We start from the raw sequence: 22,908 nt of genomic DNA on the forward strand, positions 1-22,908 counted from the left end.
CTTATTTTTTAGAGAGAGAGGAAGGGAAGGCGGAAGAAAGAGGAGAGAAACATCAATGTGTGAGAGAAGCATCAATCGGTTGCCTCTCGCACACCCCAACCGGGGACCTGGCCCACGACACAGGCAGGAATCCAACTGGGAACGTCTGGTTTGCAATCTGGCACTCAATCCACTGAGCCATAATTTACTTTGCTTTCTTTCTATGAGGTTCGAGCATGTTGATGAATATGCTACAATATTCATTATTCCATTATTGATGGACATTTGGATTATCTATGGGTTTTTGGTATCATAAAATACCTACTTTTAATTAAACACATAAGCTGTTATTTCCTAGAGAAACCATTCAGTCACTCACATGTTTAAGTCCAACAGTCAAAGCGATGTTGCCAGCAGTCAGCGAAGGGATTTCTACATGTTGGTCAGCAAACGGCAAAAGTAGACGACTTATTCTCTCCCTGTAAAACTATGATACACATCAGTAAAAGTATTTTTAAAGAAGACAATTTTAGAAAATAACCGAAGCTTCTACTTACGTGCAGTTTCCATTAATATTGTGGATGGCCGACTGGGGTTTCATCACGCCTGAGTAAATGCGCACAAAAACCAGTGGTCCCCGCTGCTTGTCATGGAGAACTTTGAATGCCAGTGCACATAAGTCACCCTTGTACCACTGCCTATAACAGTTAGGGAGACATTCCAGGAAAGCCTTTAAAATACACTTCCTATATATGTATACAGATCAGATGGTAATCACTTCACAAATTTAATCCTGACGCCCCCCAAAGAGCCTTCACGTCTCCTAGTGTAGCTACCAGACTGAGCAGGTAATGCCAGTGCCTCTCTCCCTCCACTGGGATAAATTACTTTATGGCAATCTTACCATTAATTCCTCAAAACCAAAGACAATGAGGCCTCTTCCAAATATTACCTCTACTTCCAAATAATTCCAGAGCCAGGAGTCCCCTCCTCAAAAAACTATACCCAAGAACACCACAGCACTTTCTTGAAAAAACCTGTACAGGGTAAATAAACAGGTACTTTCCAATTATTGCTTTTACACTCTCCTCTCCCTTTTTCTCTAGTTACATAACGATATAAATTTATACTACAAATCTGAACTTGTTTACATGTCAACATTCTTACAGAACAATGTACTTAAACTGGTGTTCATCAATAGGTTACAGAAACTCTGAAACCCTCTGAAATTGCCAAATTTTGTGCACAAGTGTGTTTTTCATAGGAAAAGCTCCGTATTTTCACTAGTTTCAAAGGAGTCCATAATTCAAAGTAGGTTAAACATTTCTATTTCATAATATCTCCAATATTATTCCTCCAGTTTTTAACTTGATTTGATAAATACTTATAAAGCTTACAATATTCTAGGCACTGTTCCATTGCTTTATAAGTATTAATTTATTGCTTCTTGCAACAATCCTATGAAATAGGTCCTATTCTCTGCACTTCATAGACGAGAGGGTAAACACCTTGGAAGAGCTGGGATTTCAATCCAGGTAGTACACAGTCCACACTTATAATCACTCTACTGTATGCCTCTTAGTGGAGAGACAGGAAAAGTGAGTCATGCCCTCATTAAAAGGACTGAAGTACAGTACTGGCTGCAATTTTGGACAACAACTCACTCAGATTTTAGAGGATTTATTAATAAGTACAAAGTTGTTCATGACAACAGGAGTAAAACAATGATTTTCCTTTACAGCCACAAAATATTTTGAGCTTATGAAAAATCTTGAAATCCAGAATAGATATAAATATATCTACAGAGTATTTATCAAATGTCCCTAGTATACTACTTTTTAAATTAAAAAAAAAAAAACAAAACTAAAAAACCAAGATGGCAGGTCAACACACTTTCACCCATCACTAAATCCACATTCTTAGCTCCATGTGCGAAGGTAGCAGGTTACAAGAAGTAACAAATGCCCCTTTCAAGTAAAAACTAATATGGCACTATATTATACTACTTACAATATTTCTCACCAATCTTATTTAAAAACTGTGATTCAACTACTTGTTGGAGGATAAAAAGATCTATTTGCCTACCTGCTTTTTCAAAGCTATAGAATTTTAATCTACGTACTTGCATACTCACAGAAATTCGTAGCTGCGCTCTTCGGGTGAAGGCAGATACATAGTAATGGCATCTAACAAGGGCTGGACCCCTTTGTTTTTCAGGGCACTCCCACAAAGCACAGGCACTGCTGTCCGAGCCAGGGTCACTCTGTGGATTGCAGTCTGTAGCTACAAAGCAGAGGTACAGATACGCATTTTCCGTGCCATAAGACGGTCACATATACAATGTATTGGTCTCCAACCAAAATAGCTCAGAATTCGATGTCTTTCCAAACCAACCATGTAAAACAGCACTCCTCACACACTTCCACCATTCTTTATGGCCGTATTCTTTGTTTTTCTTTATAACATTAATCACTAACTGGTACATTAAATACATATTTATTAGTTTAATGTCTGCCTCATCTCCCACTAAAATGTAAAATTTACATATGAACATTATAATAAGCTCTGATAAAATACTACTAAATCCCCCAAAAGCAGAAAAGTAGTTAAAATAAAGTAGGTATTTGAAAATATTTCTTGAAAAAAAATTAATATACTTATGGTTTAACCTTGTTAATCTAACAGAGAAACTGATAAGAAATTAAAGATATAAATAGGAATTACAATTTTTTCAAATGAATTGAATCCTATTAAGTAAAATACAAAAGAAAATGAGAAATTAAAACAGAACATTTTTTTTGAAAGACCTCAAAGAACAAGAAAAGCTTGGGTGTGCTTGCCCGCTCCTGATACGAGAAACGGTGGGTCATTTCTACCTTCGAGTATAAGCTCTTTGAAACCATGCACGTGACTGCAGGGCACAGTGAACATCACACTCCAGCATTCAAACACTAAACAATAAAAAATGTCAAAATTATGGCATTTCATTCAAAAGAAAAATACTTTTTTCCCATCTCAAATAACTTTATATAGCTTAAAATTAATCTATAATTAGATCTCATGTTTTTCTTTAATTTGTTTTGGGAAAAATAACTAGGTAAAATTTATTGGGCTCATCTTAGACCTTACTGGGTTAGCCAAAATGTTCATTTGTTTTTTTCCGAAAGATGGTTCTAATAGCACTTACTTGTCTTTAACTTCATTCAAAACAATTTTGTTAGACTGTATTGTGACAGCTTTCATATCAGCGTGCATTTAAAAAAACTTATTGAAATTGGTGAATTTGTTGTGTAGCCATTTTAATACTGAAGATTGAAGAAAACATATTTTCAACATATTATGCTTTATTATTTTAAAAAAGGTAGAAACACAACTGAAAGGCCAAAGAAAGATTTGTGCAGTATATAGAAAAGGACTGACTGAATGTGTCAAAAGTGGTTTGAGAAGTTTCATGCTGGAGATTTCTCACTGGATGATGCTCCACAGTTAGGTAGACCAGTTGAAGTTGGTAGCAATCACGTAGAGACATTAGCCCTGGCTGGTGTAGCTCAGTGGACTGAGTGCAGACCTACAAACCAAAAGATAGTGGTTTGACTACCAGTCAGGGCACATGCCTGGGTTGCAGGCCAGTTCCCAGCAGGGGACGCACGAGAGGCAACCATACATTGATGTTTCTCTCCCTCTCTTCTTCCCTTCCCCTCTAAAGATAAATAAATAAATTTTTTAAAAATCGAGACATTAATTGAGAGCAACTAATGTTCTACCACGCAGGAGATAGCCAACATACTCAAAATATCCAAATCCATAAAGTTATTGGTGAAATTGAAAAATGTATCTTCTATTTTATGGAAAAAACTAAATGGACTTTTTGGCCAACCCAGTATTATACACATTATCACTTAAAAACTTTCTTTGGTAACTCTTATGTTTCACAAAGAAAATAAAGAGTAAGTTTGCCAAATTCATGGGGAAAGGTCCTTGGCAGGAAAAAACCAAAACAAAACAGGAATTCTTGAAGAAATCTGTCATAATTCAATTATCATCAGTATTCTACTTCCCTAGCCTCTGATTTAACATTTTTCAAAAGAAAACAAACACACACACACACACACACACACACACACACACAGAGACCTGCAATGAGTTTCCACTAAAAATTAAAACAGATTCAGAAAAAAATGTTCTGATTAAAATGATCAATATAGTAGTCTGAAAAGCCAATAAACCTTAAATCCAAATTTCTACCTATGGGTTCCCTAAAATACTCAGAAAGATCATCTCAATGAAGAGAAAAGGCTAAGAATAAACACTAAACTTCTCTTGACCCAATACAAGGAAAAAAGACTCAATCTCTAATTTTTTAAGTATATCCCAAACTAGTAAATCACTGCCATTATGAAGTACCCACATATTAGTAGTGGCTTCACCTTTACATTCTCCTAATTTTTATTTAAGGCAACATTTTGTGTTAGTAGTAACTTTAGCTTAATATTTTACTAATGTTCGTTTAAGTCAACATAGTTTCCAATGCTATGCAAAGTTGAAGGGGGGAAAATAAAAACAGAGAAAGCAAAGCAAATCCAATTAGTAAAACTTGGTTACAGTAAATGAATAATAAAATTTACCTTTTCAGCTGGCACCAAATCAAAATTTTCACTAAATTCTCCTAAAACGAAGTCAGCAAATTCGTCATCCAAATCTGCAACCTATAAAGAAAGGCTTTTAGTTCTATGACGTGTGTTTGTTGTCCAACTATTAGCTGAAGTCTGAATACCACAAATATATATTTCCCAAACATTTCAAGACAGCTACAAGAACCTAACTTATCCAGGCCGAGGACCTCTTCTTATCTTCAAAAGAGAGGCTTTTTTTCAAAGAAAATCAAGTGCTATCTATTCGGTGTCAAAATTTATGTCTTTATGTCAAAAGACACAAAAGAAAATGCACAATCTACATCCAGTGATAACTTACACAATGAACTGCTGTTTTTAGATAAATTTGGGGGTCTTATTCAGCAAAAAGTTTTACCTGGTGCTCCTCTAATATTCCGAATGTTCACAAGATCTCCTGAGACCATCAAATTAAAACAGTTAATCCTGCATTGAGGAAATACCTTTAAGTTTCGGGGGCGGGGCATAGACATGATTTCAATAATAAAAATGCAATTGTCTAATTTACATTCTTTTCATAATTGTTTGCCATTATGAAGTAGAAGAATTCAGCTGACAATACAATTAATAATTGTTTCAAAAGTTTATAATAGTACATGGGAACAAAACTTGCAAACTTGGTGAGGAAAACACACTTTTCACAGCTAACATAGCAAAAATGTACCAAACCACCCTGAAAAGCAGCCTATGTAATGCTTAAGCACAGCTTCTGGAGTCAAACTGCCTGGAAATGACTCCACTACTTAAAAAATTACGTAAAAACTTTGGTCAAGGTACGCCACCACCTCTCTCTTCCTTGGCTACTAGTGGAGATAACACTAGTACCGACCTCATGGGGCTACTGTGAGGATTAAATAACCAATTCTAATTATGTTGCCCAAACATAGAGTAATTATAGAAAAAAAATTATTTATTATTTTCACTGTTCACCTGAAGGACATGGGACATTGGTTCCTATGCACACTAATCTTAGTCTTTAATTTTAAAAAATGTGTAATTGTGATACACTACAACATAACATAAAATTTACCATCTTAATAATTTCTAAGTGAACAGCTCAGTAAAGTATATTGACAGCGATGTAAAACTAATCTCCAGAACTTTTTTTTTGTCTCACAAAAGCAAACCCATAAAATGACACTTTTTCATTCTTTCCTTGCCCAGAGGCTGGCAACTCTCACTCTACTTCCTGTCTCTATAAATGGGACCTGTATAGATATCTCACATAAGCGGAATCATGCAGTACTTGTCTTTTTGTGATTGGCTTCTTTTAATTAGCAACCTAATGTCCCCAATCTTCATCAATAAAGCACATGTCAGAAATTCCTTCCTTTCGATGCTGAATGATACCCCATTGTGTGCACACACCACACTTTATTTGTCCAGTCACCTGTTGATAAACACCTTCTACTTCTTCCCTATTATAAATAATGCTGCTATGAAGAAAGATGTGCAAATACCTCTTTGAGACTCTGCTTTCAATTCATTTGGGTACATACCCAGAAGTGGAACTGCCAGATCATATGCTAATTCTATTTTCAGTTTCCTGAGGAACCACCACACTGTTGTCCACAGTGGCTGCACCATTTGCATTCTCACAAACAATGCAAAAGGGTTACAACTTCTCCACGTCCTTACAATACCTGTTTTATTATTTTTATAATAGTCGCCATCCTAACAGGATGTGGTGTTACTAATTCCATACATTCATATGCATTCCTTGTAATTAGCACTTTATTATCTATGATAATATATAATAAAAATAAAATTTGAGCCTTTCATGTCCTAGAACAATATGAGACATATATGCAAGTTTATGTTGGCTCCTCAACATATGATAAAATCCTTCTCAGGTTTATTCTGATAGCCCCTTTGTTAAGATAAAACAAAACCTCAAAGGAGAATCAATTAGGTACCCAATTATTGATTAGTGTCAATTCCACTTTTATTCTCTCTGTGTTCCCTGCACCGCCCCCACCCCAGTCTGAGCAGCCATATGGCAAAGCAAGAGCTCTAGCTCTCAGCTGAGACAGATCTGGGCTCAGACTCCAGCTCTGCTATTTATTAGCGACAGGAGAACTGACTCAAGCACTGTAAGCCTGTTCCCTCACTTGTAAAATGGGGATAATGGAGGCTGTTGCGAGTATTAAATAATATATGTAAAGCATTTAAGATAGATTATAAGTCTTCAATAACTATTCTCCAATAATAAAAGTAACAACAATAGTTATGTAAATTGTAAAGTTGATAATTACTATATATTATAATGGAAAATAATTACCTCAATAATAACTTCATACAAAAGATGAATGAAAAAAATTAATTATGAGATCTATTTTGATCAGTTTAACTTAGAAGTAAGAGACTCAGAGTTCAGCCCTGCTAAGTGGGGCTCAGCTGGTTAGAGTATCATCTCATACAGGGAGGGGTCATGGGTTCAATTCCTGGTCAGGGCACACACCTAAGTTGAGGGTTTGGTCCCTCGTTGGGATGTGTGTGGGAGGGGACCGATTGACATTTCTCTCTCACATCAATGTTTCTCTCTCTCTTGAATCAATAAAAATAATCAATAAGTAAATTTAAAAAAAAAGAAAATCAAAGAGCTCACTCTCAAATGTTCTTTTCAACCATAAAATTCAGGGAGTTTTTTTAAGCTATGTTTTACTTATTGTTCTATATATTAACAATATCCTATAAATATTATAAATATTGGGTTGGCCAAAAGTCCATTTAATTTTTTCTGTAAAACAAAACATATTTTTCAATTTCACTAATAACTTTATTGATTTGGATTTTTTGAGTATGTCAGCTATCTCCTGCATGACACAATGTTGATTGTTCTTAATTAATGTTTCAGTTTGATCATTATCAACTTCAACTGGTCTACCCAACTATGGAACATCATCCAGTAAGAAATCTCCAGCATGGAACTTTGCAAACCACTTTCGACACGCGCCATCAGCCATAGCACCTTCTCCATACACTGCACAAATCTTTCTTTTTTGCATTTCAGTTGTGTTTTTTTCTACCTTTCTTGAAATAATAAAGCATAACATGCCAAAAATGTTACATATTTTCTTCCATATTCAATATTAAAATGGCTACACAAAAATTCACCAATTTTGCTAGGAGTTTTAAAAAATACGTGCTGATTATGACAGCTGACACAATACAATTTAATAGAATTGTTTTAAATGAAGTTAAAGACAACTAGACTTCTGGCCAAGATAGAGTTGTAGGTAGACACACTGTGCGTCCTCGGACAACCAAAATAAAGACAATGAAAATTTCGTAACAAAAAACCAACCAGTACTGACAGAAAAACTGAACTGTATAGAGGTCCAGCAACCAAGGAGTTAAAATAGACACATTCATCCACACCAGTAAGAGGGGCGGAAACAGGCAAAGAGGGGTCGAGGCAAAAGCAGTGGCTGGTGGGCCCCGGGCATGCAGGTGGCAGACGGCAGGCGGCAGGCACCAGACCCTGGGACCAGGGTGGCAGCGGGCAAACCCAGCAAGGGGCAGATTGTGGAGGAGCGTGGCACGTAAGGTGGCTGTTGGACTAGGCGGTCCTACATTCGCCTGCAGATAAACCAGGCGAAACTGGGGAGCAGGACAGACCACACAACCCAGGGTCCCAGCACAGAAAAATAAAGCCCCAAAACACCAACTGAAAACACCTGTGGGGGTTGAGGTGCTGGGAGAGACTCCCAGCCTCACAGGAGAGTTCGCTGGAGAGACTCACAGGGTCCTAGAACTTACACAAGCCCACCCACCAGGAATCAGTATCAGAAGGGCCCACTTTGCTTGGAAGAAGTGGCGGAAGGGACTGAAATCCAGCAGAAAGCAAAGCAAATGCCATTGTTCCCTCTCTGATCCTGCCCCCACAAACAGTGTCACAACACAGCCACTGGGTTGACCCGCCCAGATAAACACCTAAGGCTCCGCTCCACACTGTGTAACAGGCCTGTCAAAACCAAAAAAAAAAAAAAAAAAAAAGGACCAAACAAAAGAACAGATCAAAGCTCCAGAACAAATACAACTAAGCAACAAAGAGATAGCCAACCTATCAGATGCACAGTTCAAAGCACTGGTGATCAGGATGCTCACAGAATTGGTTGAATTTGTTCACAAATTAGATGAACAAATGAAGGCTACACTAAGTGAAATGAAGGAAAATACACAGGGAACCAATAGTGATGGGAAGGAAACTGGGACTCAAATCAAGGGAGTGGACCAGAAAAAAGAAAAAAATGACCAAACAGAAAAATATGAAGAGACAAGAATTCAAAAAAATGAGGAGAGGCTTAGGAACCTCCAGGACATCTTTAAACGTTCCAAAATCCGAATTATAGGGGTACCAGAAGGGGAAGAGCGACAAGTGGAAAACTTATTTGAACAAATAATAAAGGAGAACTTCCCCAGTCTGGCAAAGGAAATGGACTTCCGGGAAGTCCAGGAAGCTCTGAGAGTCCCAAGGAAGTTGGACCCAAGAAGGAACACACCAAGGCACATCATAATTACATTAGCCAAGATTAAAATGAAGGAGAGAATTCTAGAAGCAGCAAGAGATAAGGGGACAGTCACCTACAAAGGAGTTCCCATCAGACTGTCAGCAGATTTCTCAAGAGACCTTACAGGCAAGAAGGGACTGGAAAGAAGTATTCCAAGTCATGAAAGGCAAGGACCTACACCCAAGATTGCTCTATCCAGCAAAGCTTTCATTTAGAATGGAAGGGCAGATAAAGTGCTTCTCAGATAAGGTCAAGTTAAAGGAGTTCATCATCACCAAGCCCTTATTTTATGAAACATTAAAGGGACTTATCTAAGAAAAAGAAGATAAAAAACATGTATAGTAAAAGGACAGTAAGTTCACAATTATTAACAACCACAGCTAAAACAAAAACAAACTAAGCAAACAACTAGAACAGGAACAGAACCACAGAAATGGAGATCACATGGAGGGTTACCAACAGGGGAGTGGGAGGAGGAGAAGAGTTGGGGAAAAGGTACAGAGAATAAGTAGCACAGATGATAGGTAGAAAATAGATAGGGGAGGGCAAGAATAGTATGGAAAATGTAGAAGATGAAGAACCTGTAAGTATGACCCATGGACATGAACTAAAGGGGGGAAATGTGGGTGGGAGGGGGTGTGCAGGGTGGAGGGGGTATGCAGGGTGGAGGGGAGTGAGGGGGGGAAATGGCACAACTGTAATAGCATAACCAATAAAAATATTTTTTAAAAAGACAACTAAGCACTACTACAGCCATCTTATAGGGGGAAAAAACTTTTCGGCCAACACAATATTAACACCTTACTATTTTCTGTTAAAATTTTGAAGATGGCCCTGGCTGGTATGGCTCAGTGGATTGAGCATGGGCCTGAGAATCAAAGGGTCACTGATTCAATTCCCAATCAGGGCACGTGCCTGGGTTGCAGGCTAGGTGTCCAGTGGGTGACGCTTGGGAGGCAATCACATAGTGATGTTTCTCTCCCTCTATTTCCCCTCCCTTTCCCTCTAAAAATAAAATATTTAAAAAATGTTTGAAGGTGGATGAGGTCTAAAATTATACGTTAACTATAAAATTGAGGGTTTTAAATTTTTCTAAATAATCTGATATCCAGTCAAGTAAAAGATGGGCATACCCTTTGACCTAGCAATTTCACTCCTAGGTTTAACTCTAAACAAATTTTTGCTTATGTGCATAAGGAGACACATACAAAGATGTTCACAGCCACACTGTTTGTAATAGCAAAAAAATTTATAACAACCTCAAAGTTCATTCACAGGATGAACTATTATCCACTGATAAAAAATCATGGTACAATCATATATTGCCACACTATAAGACTAAAAATGAGTGAAACATAACCACATGTAACAACATGGACAAATCTCCAACATAATGTTGAGCAATGTAATAAAGTACAATAAAGTATCATTCCATTTATATAAAGTTCAAAACCATAAAATCTTAGTTCTTTAACAATACACACATTTGTAATACGCTATAAAAGAAAGTAAATGCAAGATAAACTCTACAGTCACATAGTGATTGGGGGAGCAGATAATTAGTGGAAGGGAGAGAGCTAAACAGGAAGTGACACAAGGAAACCCAGGAGTATTGCTGATATTCGATTCCTTAAGTCACTGGCACATACACTGGAGTTCACTTTAATATTCTTGTACTTTCCATGTTCTCTATATAACTTTATATTAAATTTCACAAAAATGTTCTTTAAAGTTTCTAAATACTTATGCAATTTTAAACTGAAAGTATTTATTTTACTTGTTCGATTAAGGCACTCCTTGCTTCAGTTGCCTCCTTCAGCAATTCCGGATCACTCATTTCCAAGAGGGATTTTCTCTCAAAGTCTTTTCCATCCTCTGAATTGGAATTCCAAAGAAGTTTTTCTTTACTTACGACATCTACCACTCCTTTGAAATTTTTGGCTTCACCAATTGGTAACTATAAATCGAAGTAAAAGTAACATCATTAAATGATCACTCAATGAGAACAGCACTGGTGATAAATCTTATCTTTCCACCAAATGTCCATTATTATTCCCATAGTCTTACCTATTTTTATTTATACCCCAATTCCTTCCAAAACAGACCTGAGATAGCTTTGAAAGTGTATATGTCACAACAAACAAACTCATGAGGAAACTGAGGAGCTGCTGTTATTAATCAACCAAATATTAAGCAACCGACCTGTAAAAGCAAAGGCTTTGCCTTCAACTTCTCTCTGATGCTTTCAACTGCATAGTTAAAACTGTAGAAAGCAAAATAATTACACTGTAGTTAAAAATGTTAAGATTTTAAAAACAGGTTTAAGAATGCTCTCTAAAATTATAACCCTTGTCATAGTTCCTAATATTCACTACTCCACAGTTTTCCACAGAACATCTTGAATAAAATTTTAATGTCGATTTCAGGTAACAGTAACTGGGTATATACCAGAATCTGTCACACGGGTTATTCAGGGTATTATCATTGTTAGCTTCACTTTAACTAAGTTTGAGGTTAAGGTTACCTGAATTGATCAAACTCACGGATAATAAATCGCAGTCAGGATTCAAATGCAAGATTTGTGATTACAAGCCAAGGATTCTTCCAACAACTAGTTGCTACCACACAGGGCCACCAGCTTTCTCCCAAGAGCCAGTCTAATTTTTCTGTCCTTTTATCTTAGGCACTCTTAATATCATCTGCTGGGCTGCTCACTTCTGTGCTAAACTGGGGTTGGCTGTCCACGCACTCATGTCACCTTTGGCCACGGGCAATGTCTTTGAGATCCAGCCTGGCATCTAGTCACTTCCCGCCCCAGCACCACAGGTGCTGTAGTAAGTCAGTAAAAGTAGTATTTTCATCTAACTCAAGAACAGAAAAGGATCAGAACTTGAGTCTCAACCACTTTGAAGGCTGTGCTTTTATTAATCAAAACAAAAGTCCTTTAAGCCAACAACCTTAGAACTAGTGTTGAGATTTACCTAAACACAAAGCATATTGAGCGATTTGAGGGAAGATACAGTTTATGTTTGTTTCTGCCATTCTCACACCACAGACCAGCATCTCTCCCCATCACATTTCCCTAGAATCCTTTATATTCTAGATTCTCTTTTTCATATTTTCTCCAAATCCTTCATATATTCTTGATATTGAATGATATTCTGAATTCTGAATTATGTTCTCAGAATAAAGTATCATTTTTGGTTACATCTGAGAATACCACAACATTTCAGCATTAACTCTGTTGCAGATCTTACAACATTTATCAATATTCTCCTCTGCCACTTCCTTTTTGTGGAGAACATATTACCCAACAGCTACAGAAAATCAGAGGACAAGAAAGAACATGGTTCTCTGAGGCAACTATAGGAAACAATTCTCTAACCTCTACACTGACAGGGGGCATTGTAACTTCTAGCAATACATACAGGAGTCCCTGTATGTATTGCTAGAAGCTCCAAACCACACAGCTCCAAACAGAATCAATGGAAATCAGCAAGACACTACACTGCCATGATCCTAGAAAACAGAATACAGTCTCTCTACATTAGAATTAGGATGGTTCATCATCTGTCAGCCCTCTATTAATCTCTCCTTATTACTTAACCTATGAATGAGATGCTTTCTTAAAAAGTAGGACTAAATAGAGATTTCATGCATTATTTATACTCTATAGGGAATAGCAATTTCTAAATTTAAGTTATACTCCATTAAAAGTTCAAATTGTATTCTTACTCTGATAAGCCAAAGAAACACACTTTAAATAAATACCTTGCTCCAGTTTTATCCATCTTGTTTAAAAAACAGATTCGAGGTATCTGGTGTTTATCAGCTTGCCTCCATACTGTGAGCGTCTGTGCCTAAAGCAAAGAGCAAATATTGCACAAAAATAACTGTTACTACACTTGGAATAAAGAGATCTAAGGCTCTATTATAACATAAAATTGGGCCTTATTCTAACACAAAATTAGTGGGACTGTATTTACACTTCCAGAGTTGTTCTTTGCTATCAGGTTAACACCTCTATGAATGTAACAAAGTGTGAAACCTACATCTCAAACTCAGAATACTATGAATCAACTAAGGTGACCACACAAAAAGAATTAACACCCGGGAAGTAATGAGAGTCATGGAAAGAGGACTAACCAAGAATCAGATTTCCTTTTTGTTTGGCTTCACCTTATCTAGGTATTGTCACACAACACTGTGTTCTATTCTGTGAAATATGGACTTGTGCCTGAATTCAGACAGTTGTGATTTTAAAAGAACAGAGGTATACTATAAAAATGCTACTGTGATAAAAATTATGTATTTCTACTGTGACTGAATGTTCATGTAAACTGAAGAAGTCCTAAGGGGAAAAAAACAAGCCAATACCTGTATTTATAAGCTGCAATTCTCACACGATTTTCTCTTTGACTTAATTCTACTTTGTGCACACATTAGATATAAATATTTTAAGTCTATTACATACCTGTGCCTAGTGGAGTTCAACAGCATTTAAACAGAGCATAAAAAGCCTAATGTGCTATCATTAATTAAAAGTAAAGCCAATTTATAATTTGATAGTTTTATGAGGTAAAATTTAAAATATACAGCTCTTAAGTGTACAGGTCATTAAGTTTTGGTAAGTGAATACACTTGTATACCTATTGTCCCAATCAAGATATAGAACATAGAACCTAAGAAATTTTTCTTATGCCCCATTCCCCCATAAGTAACCTATTCTGAATCATATTTTTCCATTACCATTTATCCCCCCTCCCCCCTGCAATCACCACACCATTGTCCACATCCATGAGTCCTTTTTCCTCAATCCCTCCACCCCCTAACACGCCTCCAATACTGTCGTCTGCTCTCCAACTATGGGTCTGTCTCTATTTTCCTTGTTAGTTCAGTTTGTTCATTAGATTCCACATGTGAGTGAGATCATAAGGTATTTGTCTTTCCCTGACTGGCTTCTTCCACTTAATATAATGTTCTCTAGGTCCATCCATGCTGTCCCAGACAGTAACATTTTCTTTTCCACAGCTGAGTAGCATTCCATTATGTAAATGTCCCATAGTCATTTTATCCCCTCATCTCCGGATGGGCCCTTGGGCTGCCTCCATACCTTGGCAATTGTAAATAACACTGCAGTGAACATAGGGGTGCTTATGTTCTAATGAGTGCTTTGGGTTTCTTCAGATAGAGTCCCAGAAGTAGGATCCCTGGGTCATAAAGCAGTTCCATTTTTAATTTTTTGATCTATCTCTATACTGCTTTCCATAATGGCTGCACCAGGCTTGCATTTCCCCCAATAATGTAAAAGGGTTCCCTCCTTTGTCCACATCCTCACCAGCACTTGTCATTTGTTGATTTACTGATGATAGCCATCCTGACAGGTGTGAGATGGTATCTTATTGTGGTTTTAATTTGTATTTCTCCTATGACTAGTGATGATGAGCATCTTTTCATATGTCTATTGGCCATCTGTATGTCCTCTTTGGAGAAGGGTCTAATCAGGTCCTTCGCCCATTTTTTAATTGGGTTTTTTTTGGTGTTGAGTTCTATAAGTTCTTTATAAATTTTGGATATCAACCCCTTATCAGATATAGCAGTAAATATGTTCTTTCATTCTCTGGGTTGTCTTTTTATTTCACTGATGATTTCCTTTGCTGTGCAAAAACTTTTTAGTTTGATGTAGTCCCATTTGTTTATTTTTTTCTTTTGTTTCCCTTGCCTCTGGAGATACATCCAATAAAAAATGTCAAAGATTTTGCTGCCTATGTTTTCTTCTGGGGTGTTTATGGTTTTGGGTGTAATATTTAAGTCTTTAATCCATTTTGAATTTATTCTTGTGTGGGGTGTAAGAAGGTGGTCTAGTTTCAATTATCTGCAAATATCTGTCCAGTTTTCCCAACACCATATATTGACTAAACTATTGTTAGTCCATTGTATGTGCTTGCTTCCTCTGTCAAATATTAATTGACTATAAAAGTGTGGGTTTATTTCTGGGTTCTCTATTCTGTTTCATTGATGTATATGTCTGTTTTTATGCCAATACCATGCTCTTTTGATTACTGTGGCCTTATAGAATGGTTTGATATTATACAGTGTGATTCTTCCAACTTTGTTCTTCTTTTTCAGGGTTGCCACTGCTATATGGGGCCTTTCATGGTTCCATATAAATTTCTGAAATATTTGTTCTAGTTCTGTGAAACATGCCACTGGAATCTTGATAGGAACTGTGTTGAATCTATACATTGCTTTGGGTAGCATGGATATTTTGATGATGTTAATTCTTCGTATCCAAGAACACGGTACGTGTTTCCATTTTATCCTTTTTCCATTTGTATCCTCTTCCATTTCTTTTTCAGCGTCTTATACTTTTCTGAGTATAGGTTTTTTATACCCTTGGTCAGATTTATTCCTAGGTATTTCATTCTTTTTTGAAGCAATTATGAATAGAATTGTTTTCTTAAATTCCCTTTCTGATAGTTCATTATTGGCATATAAAAATGCAACTGATTTCTGGATATTAATTTTGTGTCCTACTTTGCAGAATGCATTTATCAGCTCTAGCAGTTTCCTGGTGGAACCTTCAGGGCTTTCTATGTAATGCATCTGTCACCATAGATTCATTCTGCCTATTCTTAAATCTCATATAAATGACATGATCTTTCGCTCAACATGTTTGTGACAATTATTCATGTTGTTGGGTATCTTGGCTCACTCATTTTTATTGCTAAATTCCTTTGTATAAAAGTACTGGTTTGTTTTTTCTATCCACCTGTGGATGTACATAGGTTGTTTCAAGTTTGTTATCATGAATTTAGCCACCGTAAGCATTCTTAACATATCTTTGGTGGACAAACGTTTTCATGCCCTTGGATGAAGATACAGGAGTAAAATTACTGGGTTGTAAAACAGGTGTATATTTAACTATATTACAAACTGCCAAATAGTCTTTCAAAGCAACTGTAATATTATATAGTCCCATCAACAAGATATGAGTTCCATTTGCTCCACATCCTCAACCCACAGTGGCCATCATTCTTATTCACTCCTTCCCGTGGGTGTTAAATGGTCTCTTTTTGTAATTTTAATTTGTATTTCCCTTTTGACCAATGAGACTAAGAATCTTTTCATGTGCCTACTAGCCACTAACATATCTTCCTTACTGAAGTTATCCATTCAAGTCCTTTGTTCATTTTTAATTGTGTTGTTCATTTTTATTATTGATTGGCAGTTCTTCATATATTCTACAAATCCTTGGTCAAACACATGTAGTGTGAGAATTTCAGCACATACTTTCTAAGATAATGATATCCACTCACATAACCAATGGTGTTACTGCACTCAGGAAATTCAGCACTCGTGCACTTGTTTTTCCTGTAGAAGCTATACAGATTTAGCTTAATACTATGATGCACTCCTAACTAAATTTTGATTACGGTGATGAGGTTTTGATGGTGGGAGGGAATATATTATAAGTTGCTCCTAAACAACATATTTTTTTAAAAATTAAAAAAACAGAAACTCCCATCATTCCATCAGCGAGCTAAAAACCTGTTTCACAAACAAGAGCCTCCTATGTCACAAATTTAACTTCCTATTCCAGCATATTTGAATCTTAAACAATGCAGTCTGTCTGAATGATTAAGTGTCAAATTTATATAAAGATGTTATAATGACAGAAAGCATGAAACCATCAGGAAATGAAGCAACTCAGAAAGAAAAGAAATAACAGTGTGTGATCAACTTTGGACCTCGGTGTCATGCTTTGCATCAAGCAAATGTCACTGTCTATTAAGGTCCTTAGGCAGGGCATTCAGTAACTGCTTATTTAACTCCCTCCCAACTTTACACGTTGAAAATTTTCAAATCTAGGGAACAGGTGAAAGAAGAGTACAATAAATACACGTGTCCCCTTCATACAGATTCACCAAACATTAACATTTTGCCACACCTGTTTTTTCTTTTTCTATAAACACATGCATACGCACACATTATACATGCATGGTGGCTACAAAAATACGCCACCTAGATCCACTCTGAGAGCATAACTAACTGACGGTCCCGCCTGCTGCCCTCTAGGTCTACCATATTGTTCTCTTGAGGCCCAGCTTCTCGTGGGCTGTCCCTAGCTCATGAGTGAGCTCAGCAGAAGGACAAATGTAGGCCTACTCCTGTGAGACAAGGGACTCCTCTAACCAGTGACTTGGGCTCGAGGACTCCCCACCAGTGTAGCCAAACCCTCTTTGGAACTGTGCTGTGGTCTGACACTCTTCCTACACATCTGCCTTCCTTTCTCCTCCCTTGTTAAGTGTGATCCGAAAGCTCTCTCTCACGTTCCTCATTTCTCCCTTATTCTTTACAGGGATTTCCCCCCATTTTTTTAAAATTTATTTTTATTTTTATTTTTATTATTTTTTTTATTTAACTCTTGTTCAAGTACAGTTTTCTTTCTTGTATTCCCAGCCCTGCCCGCCCCCAGTGCTCCCCGTCTTCCATCTCATCTCTGCCCCCCACCTTAGTTATTGTCCATGTGTCCTTTATACTTGTTCATGTGGATTTCCCCCAATTCATCTCCTACACATCTAATTTCATCTTGGCATCTATTGCTCAAAAGTACCCAAACTAATACTGTGTGTGTGTGTGTGTGTGTGTGTGTGTGTGTGTGAGTGAGAGAGAGAGAGCTGAACCATGAGAGCAAAGTACAGATATCATGATATTTCATTTCTAATACTTTAGTATATATTTTCTATATACTAACATAACCAATTATAATGATCACATTCAGAAGAATTTAAGTTGACACAATACATATAGTCTATTTTCAAATTTCTCTGATTTTCCCAAAGATGTCCTCTGTAACTTTCTTTTTGTATCCAGGATCAAGCTAAAGATCATATATTACACCTAGTTTTCTTGTCTCTCAAGAATCCTTCAATCTAGAACAGTTCCTCTAGCCCTGGCTGGTGTGACTCAGTTGGTTGGAGCGTTGTCCCGTAGACGAAAGGGTTGGGGACTGGGTTCAATTCACAGTCAGGGCACATACCCAAGTTGCAGGTTCGATACCCAGCTGTGGCATGTACAAAAAGACAACTGATTAATGTGTCTCTCCCACATCGATGTCTTTCTCTTTCTCTGTCTCTCTCTGTCTCCTTCCCTCCCTCTCCCTCACCCCTCTCTGAAAGCAATGAAAAAATGTTCTCAGGTGAAAACAAAATTTTTTTTAAATGAACAATTTTCTAATTTTTAACTTCACCCTCAATCACCCAGTTTTCAGAAATTAAAACAGTTTTTCAATTTCTGAAAAATCCTGGTCATTTGTTTTGTAGAATATATTTCAATTTAGATCTGATTGTTTTTTCATGATTAGATTTGTACGAAGCATTTTTGCCAGGAATACAAAATAGGTTATGTTGTGTCCTTACTGCATCTTATCAGGAGGCCCATGGCATCAATTGGTCCCATTTTGAAGAATGTTAATTTTGATCACTTCATTAAGATACTGCTTTCAGTAATTTTAAGATTAGAAGAACTAATATGAGTTCTTCTATATACAAGCATTCTTAAGACAAATGAGGTACCAGCTAAAGAGAGCATAACTGACCCCAGCAACAATAATTTATTATAAGTCCATTTTCATGACTTATTCAAGAAGCTTTATATTAATTGTTGGGAAACAATTCTTCATGGGCCTCTCATGTTTCTGCCTGTTTTGTTAGGAGAGGCACTCACTGCTTTCGTTCTGGACTGTATTTTCAAGGATGTTTGTAGTGACCATCTTGAAAAGAGAATGAGTGTCTCTCTCCTGAGCAAAGAGCAGGCATTTTCCAAGCACAGCATTTCCACTGCCTGTGTGACCGTCACCTGATTCCCTTCAGGTCGCCCTTTGGGACTTAGGACAGGGGAACCAGCACAAGAAAATGCTGATACACTGGCTGTCACTATTTCTGTGACTAATAAAGTCTTTTATCTCTGACTCAGGAATCCTGTTTCTTCTGCTGGAATCCACAAAACTGTGGCACGCTCACTTGTTAGCATGATAATAAGGCAGAATCTCAGGCCCTTCACAGTTCAGCTCTACTTCCATATTTTGTAAAGAAAAGCAAACATACTTTCCGCTAACAACAAAATATCTGAGATTCTATAAAGAGACCATCTCAATATTAAATTCCAACTTCCTTTAATCATAATTTGATTTATATCAGCTTACCAAAAAAAGGGTTATAGTAAACTAAATCTGATACATTCTACTTTGTAAAAAAATCATGCTGCTCTATCTTTATTTTTCTTTGGCAATTTTTTTTACCTCTACACCAGCAGAGGCATCAAATACAGCCACCGCACCATCTAACACTCTTAGGCAACGCTCAACCTCCAAAGTAAAGTCCACATGACCTAAGAAAAAGAGGAAAAATATAACATTTAAAAGCTTAAAACAAAGTTCAAGAAAGTGTGACTCAGCAATCCCACTTTTGGGATATATCTAGAAGAACTGAAAGGAGAGTATCAAAGAGATACGTGCACAGCTATGTTCACTACTCACAATGGCCAAGAGGTGGCAGCAACCCTCATGTCTACTGATGGCTGAGTGGTATACATACAAAACGTGTTAAATATGTACAATGGAATACTATGCAGCCTTAAAAACGAAGGACATACTGTCACTTTCTACAGCATGAATGAACTTCAAAGGACTTTATGCTAAGTGACATAAGGCAGCCACAAAACAATAAATATTGTATGACTCTACTTATGTGAGGTATCTAAAGTCAATTCCATAGATATAGAATGTAGACTGGAGCTACTGGGAGTGGTAGGAGTGGACAAAAAAGAACAGTTGTTTAATGGAAAGAGTTTCGGTCCTGCAACATGAAAAAGTTCTGGAGATCCATATCATAACAATGTCAATATACTTAACACTGCTGAACTGTACACTTAAGAATGGTAAACATGGCAAATTTTATAATATTGTGTTTTCTACAATTAAAAAAACCACAAACCCAAACAAAAACCTCAAATGCTGCAGCATCTCTACACTGCTGGGACCCCGCCATACCTGGTGTGTCAATTAGATTGACTCTGTACCCCTTCCAGTCAAACGTAACAGCAGCGGACTGAATAGTGATGCCTCTTTCTCGCTCTTGAGCCATGAAATCTGTCACCGTGTCTCCGTCATCAACATCTAACCAGGAAAAAAATGAAATACTTAGGTTTAACTGCAAGTGTATTTGCTTGGTCGATTTAATTGACTTGAAACACATTAGTTGTAAAAATTATTTTTCTATAACGCCTAAGATTAAAATCTATTTAAATATTTTAATGTTACTGAACCATATACTTCTTTCCTTTTTTCCTAGTTTAGCTTTCGTTGCCCCTTCTACATCTTTCTTGGCCAGAGGCAGAGCAGTGCAATGAAAGAGCAGAGAGGGCTGGACTCAAATGCCAACCTTACTGCCTACTACTCTGGGATCTTGAACAAGTTATTTAACCTAGTTCACAAAAGCAAGCTAATAAAGCCAAATTTGCTGGGTTGTTATAAGAATGAAATAAGGCCATATATAAAGTACCTAGCTCAGAAAATGTTAAGTAAATGGTAGCTATACAGAAAAATGTAGAGAAAATATTCCTCTCAAGTTTTCCTTTATGAACTCTTCTCATTATTAAATTTAAAAAAGGAGGGGGGATTTATTCATACAAATGCAAGTAAAGTCTTAGTAGAACTTCTATAGCATAAAGTTATGGATAAAGTTCATCCTGATGACCAAAATGGTCACTGAAAGTAATCTGCAATAAAACTCTTTTTTAAACTCAATTTATTTTTTCAATTAGTTTACACTCAATATTACCTCTGTATTAATTTCTGCATACAAATATATGTTGTGTACAACACAGTGGTTAGACAATCACATATTTTACATAGTGTTCCCTCCAATGTTTCTATTACCACCTGACACCATACATCATTATTAGGGTATTATTGACTATATTCCCTATGCTGTACTTGACATGCAGGTGACTATTTCATAACCACCAATTTGTACTTCTTAATCCCTTCACCTTTCACCCAGTCCTCTAACCTACCTTCCCATAAAATTCATAACTTACACATTTTATTCTGATTAAATTTATACAGTAAAAGACATGAAAAAGAGGACTTCCAGTCAAGATGGCAGAGTAGGTAAATGCTGTGCTTGCCTCCTTCCATAACATCAAAATTACAAGTAAATTATAGAACAACCATCATTGAGAACCACCTGAAGACTAGCTAAACAGAAGTCCTATTCCTAAAGTTATAAAGAAACCATGCTGAGAATGGTGGGTTGAGGGACAAGACACAGAACGAGCAGGTCCCACACCCATGGTGGCCCCCCTGAGAAGCCAGAGGTCCCAGCCCCACATCAGGCTCCCTAACCCAGAGCTCCAGGGCCAGTAATAGGAGTGCCCATAACACATGACTATGAAGCCAGCAGGGACTGTGTCCAAGTAACAAGGAGGATGGCTGGAGAGCTAGGCGTCCTCTTGAGGTGCCCACCCGAGGACTCACTTGCTCACAAACTCACTTGCTCTGGGATCTGACACAGGGACAGCAACTTTAAAAGCACTGGGGACACACGGGGAAGAACTAAATAGACTAGCTTTAGGGCGAGGGCTGAAAGAGCAGGGGTTGGGAGAGCTTTCTCTGGAGATGGAAGGGCCGGTACCCTGTTCCTCTGTTGAGCCCCAAGCAGCAGATACAGCAAAGGCAGAAACTAAATCTGCTCTCTATTAACCTGGCTAATACCTCTTGCCCTGCCCTAGAGATTCCCTGAGATTCTACCTCACCCAACTTGTGCATCCAACCAAATCTCTTCCAGTAGCTTTTTAAAACAAGTGGGCTGCCTTGACCCAAGCTGCAGACCCAACCAAGCAGACTTTCTCAAAATCTCTCAAAGGTCCAAAACTCCAGAACAAGCAGCAGCTGGCCTTGGGGTGCTCTGAACCTCTGGCTAAGTGACTCTGACTCCAACACCAGCACAAATGGTGACTGGTCTCAACCTGTATTGTGACTTACCTCAGGTGACCCCACACTTGGCATAAACAGTGACCAGTCTTGCTTTACAACACAGCTCCAACTAAGTGGCCACAAGCTGGCCTGAGCTCACATCGTGGTGTCCACCAAAGGGTCCTGTGGCAGACAGCCTAGGTTCGCAGCACAGCCTCCCCACAACACCTCTAAGTCCAGTGCAAATGGCAACCAAACACCGGCTACTCTGCAGCTCCTACCAGATGACCCAAGCAGGGCACAAGCTGCAGCTAACTTTGTCCAGCATCAGAGACCCTCCCAAGAGCTTCAAGAACCAACACAACCGGTGGCCAGCTTCAAACCACACTGGAGCACCACCCAACCTGCTCCACAAAGACACACAAGAAAGGTGAACTTGGCTGGCACCAGAGCCCCACTAAAGTGGCCCCCACTCCATGGGGTCAACACCTGTACAACAGCTCACCAGCTGGTGCCATGGCTATGGCCACCAGTCATGGCCACCCTTCACAGGCACTCAGCCTGAGGGTCAATCCCACCCACTGATGTGCCAACAGCAATCAAGGTTCAACCGCTACAGGAGGGCACACACAACCTGCACAAGAGACACCCTGGAAGTACCTGGCTCAGGTAACCAGGGAGACTGCACCACTGGGGCACACAGGACACCTACTCTGTGAGCTACTCTGCCGAGACTGGGAGTCGTAGCAGATCTCCCTACACAGAA

The 22,908-nt window shown here is 37.9% G+C and overlaps 1 protein-coding gene across 6 annotated transcripts in view; it reads right to left on the reverse strand.

The window, feature by feature from the left end:
* GFM2 (GTP dependent ribosome recycling factor mitochondrial 2) overlaps positions 1 to 22,908 on the reverse strand; it is a 58,123-nt gene that overhangs the window by 21,001 nt on the left and 14,214 nt on the right. For 4 of the 6 annotated variants that reach the window (XM_037032213.1, XM_037032215.1, XM_037032211.1 and 1 more), the window contains 9 exons: positions 20,217 to 20,342; positions 19,467 to 19,555; positions 12,935 to 13,023; positions 11,366 to 11,426; positions 10,941 to 11,120; positions 4,605 to 4,685; positions 2,114 to 2,262; positions 537 to 677; positions 359 to 458 (listed from right to left, as the gene is read on the reverse strand). In XM_037032213.1, coding sequence (XP_036888108.1) covers positions 359 to 458; positions 537 to 677; positions 2,114 to 2,262; positions 4,605 to 4,685; positions 10,941 to 11,120; positions 11,366 to 11,426; positions 12,935 to 13,023; positions 19,467 to 19,555; positions 20,217 to 20,342 — 1,016 coding nt within the window. Of the gene's footprint in view, positions 1 to 358; positions 459 to 536; positions 678 to 2,113; positions 2,263 to 4,604; positions 4,686 to 10,940; positions 11,121 to 11,365; positions 11,427 to 12,934; positions 13,024 to 19,466; positions 19,556 to 20,216; positions 20,343 to 21,704; positions 21,763 to 22,908 lie in introns of those variants that run through there. The other 2 variants (XM_037032216.1, XM_037032214.1) reach the window with 2 other exon arrangements.

The sequence above is a fragment of the Sturnira hondurensis genome, unplaced genomic scaffold, assembly GCF_014824575.4.
Source record: "Sturnira hondurensis isolate 20B ecotype Veracruz unplaced genomic scaffold, ASM1482457v3 Scaffold0021354, whole genome shotgun sequence".
Lineage (NCBI taxonomy): Eukaryota > Metazoa > Chordata > Mammalia > Chiroptera > Phyllostomidae > Sturnira > Sturnira hondurensis.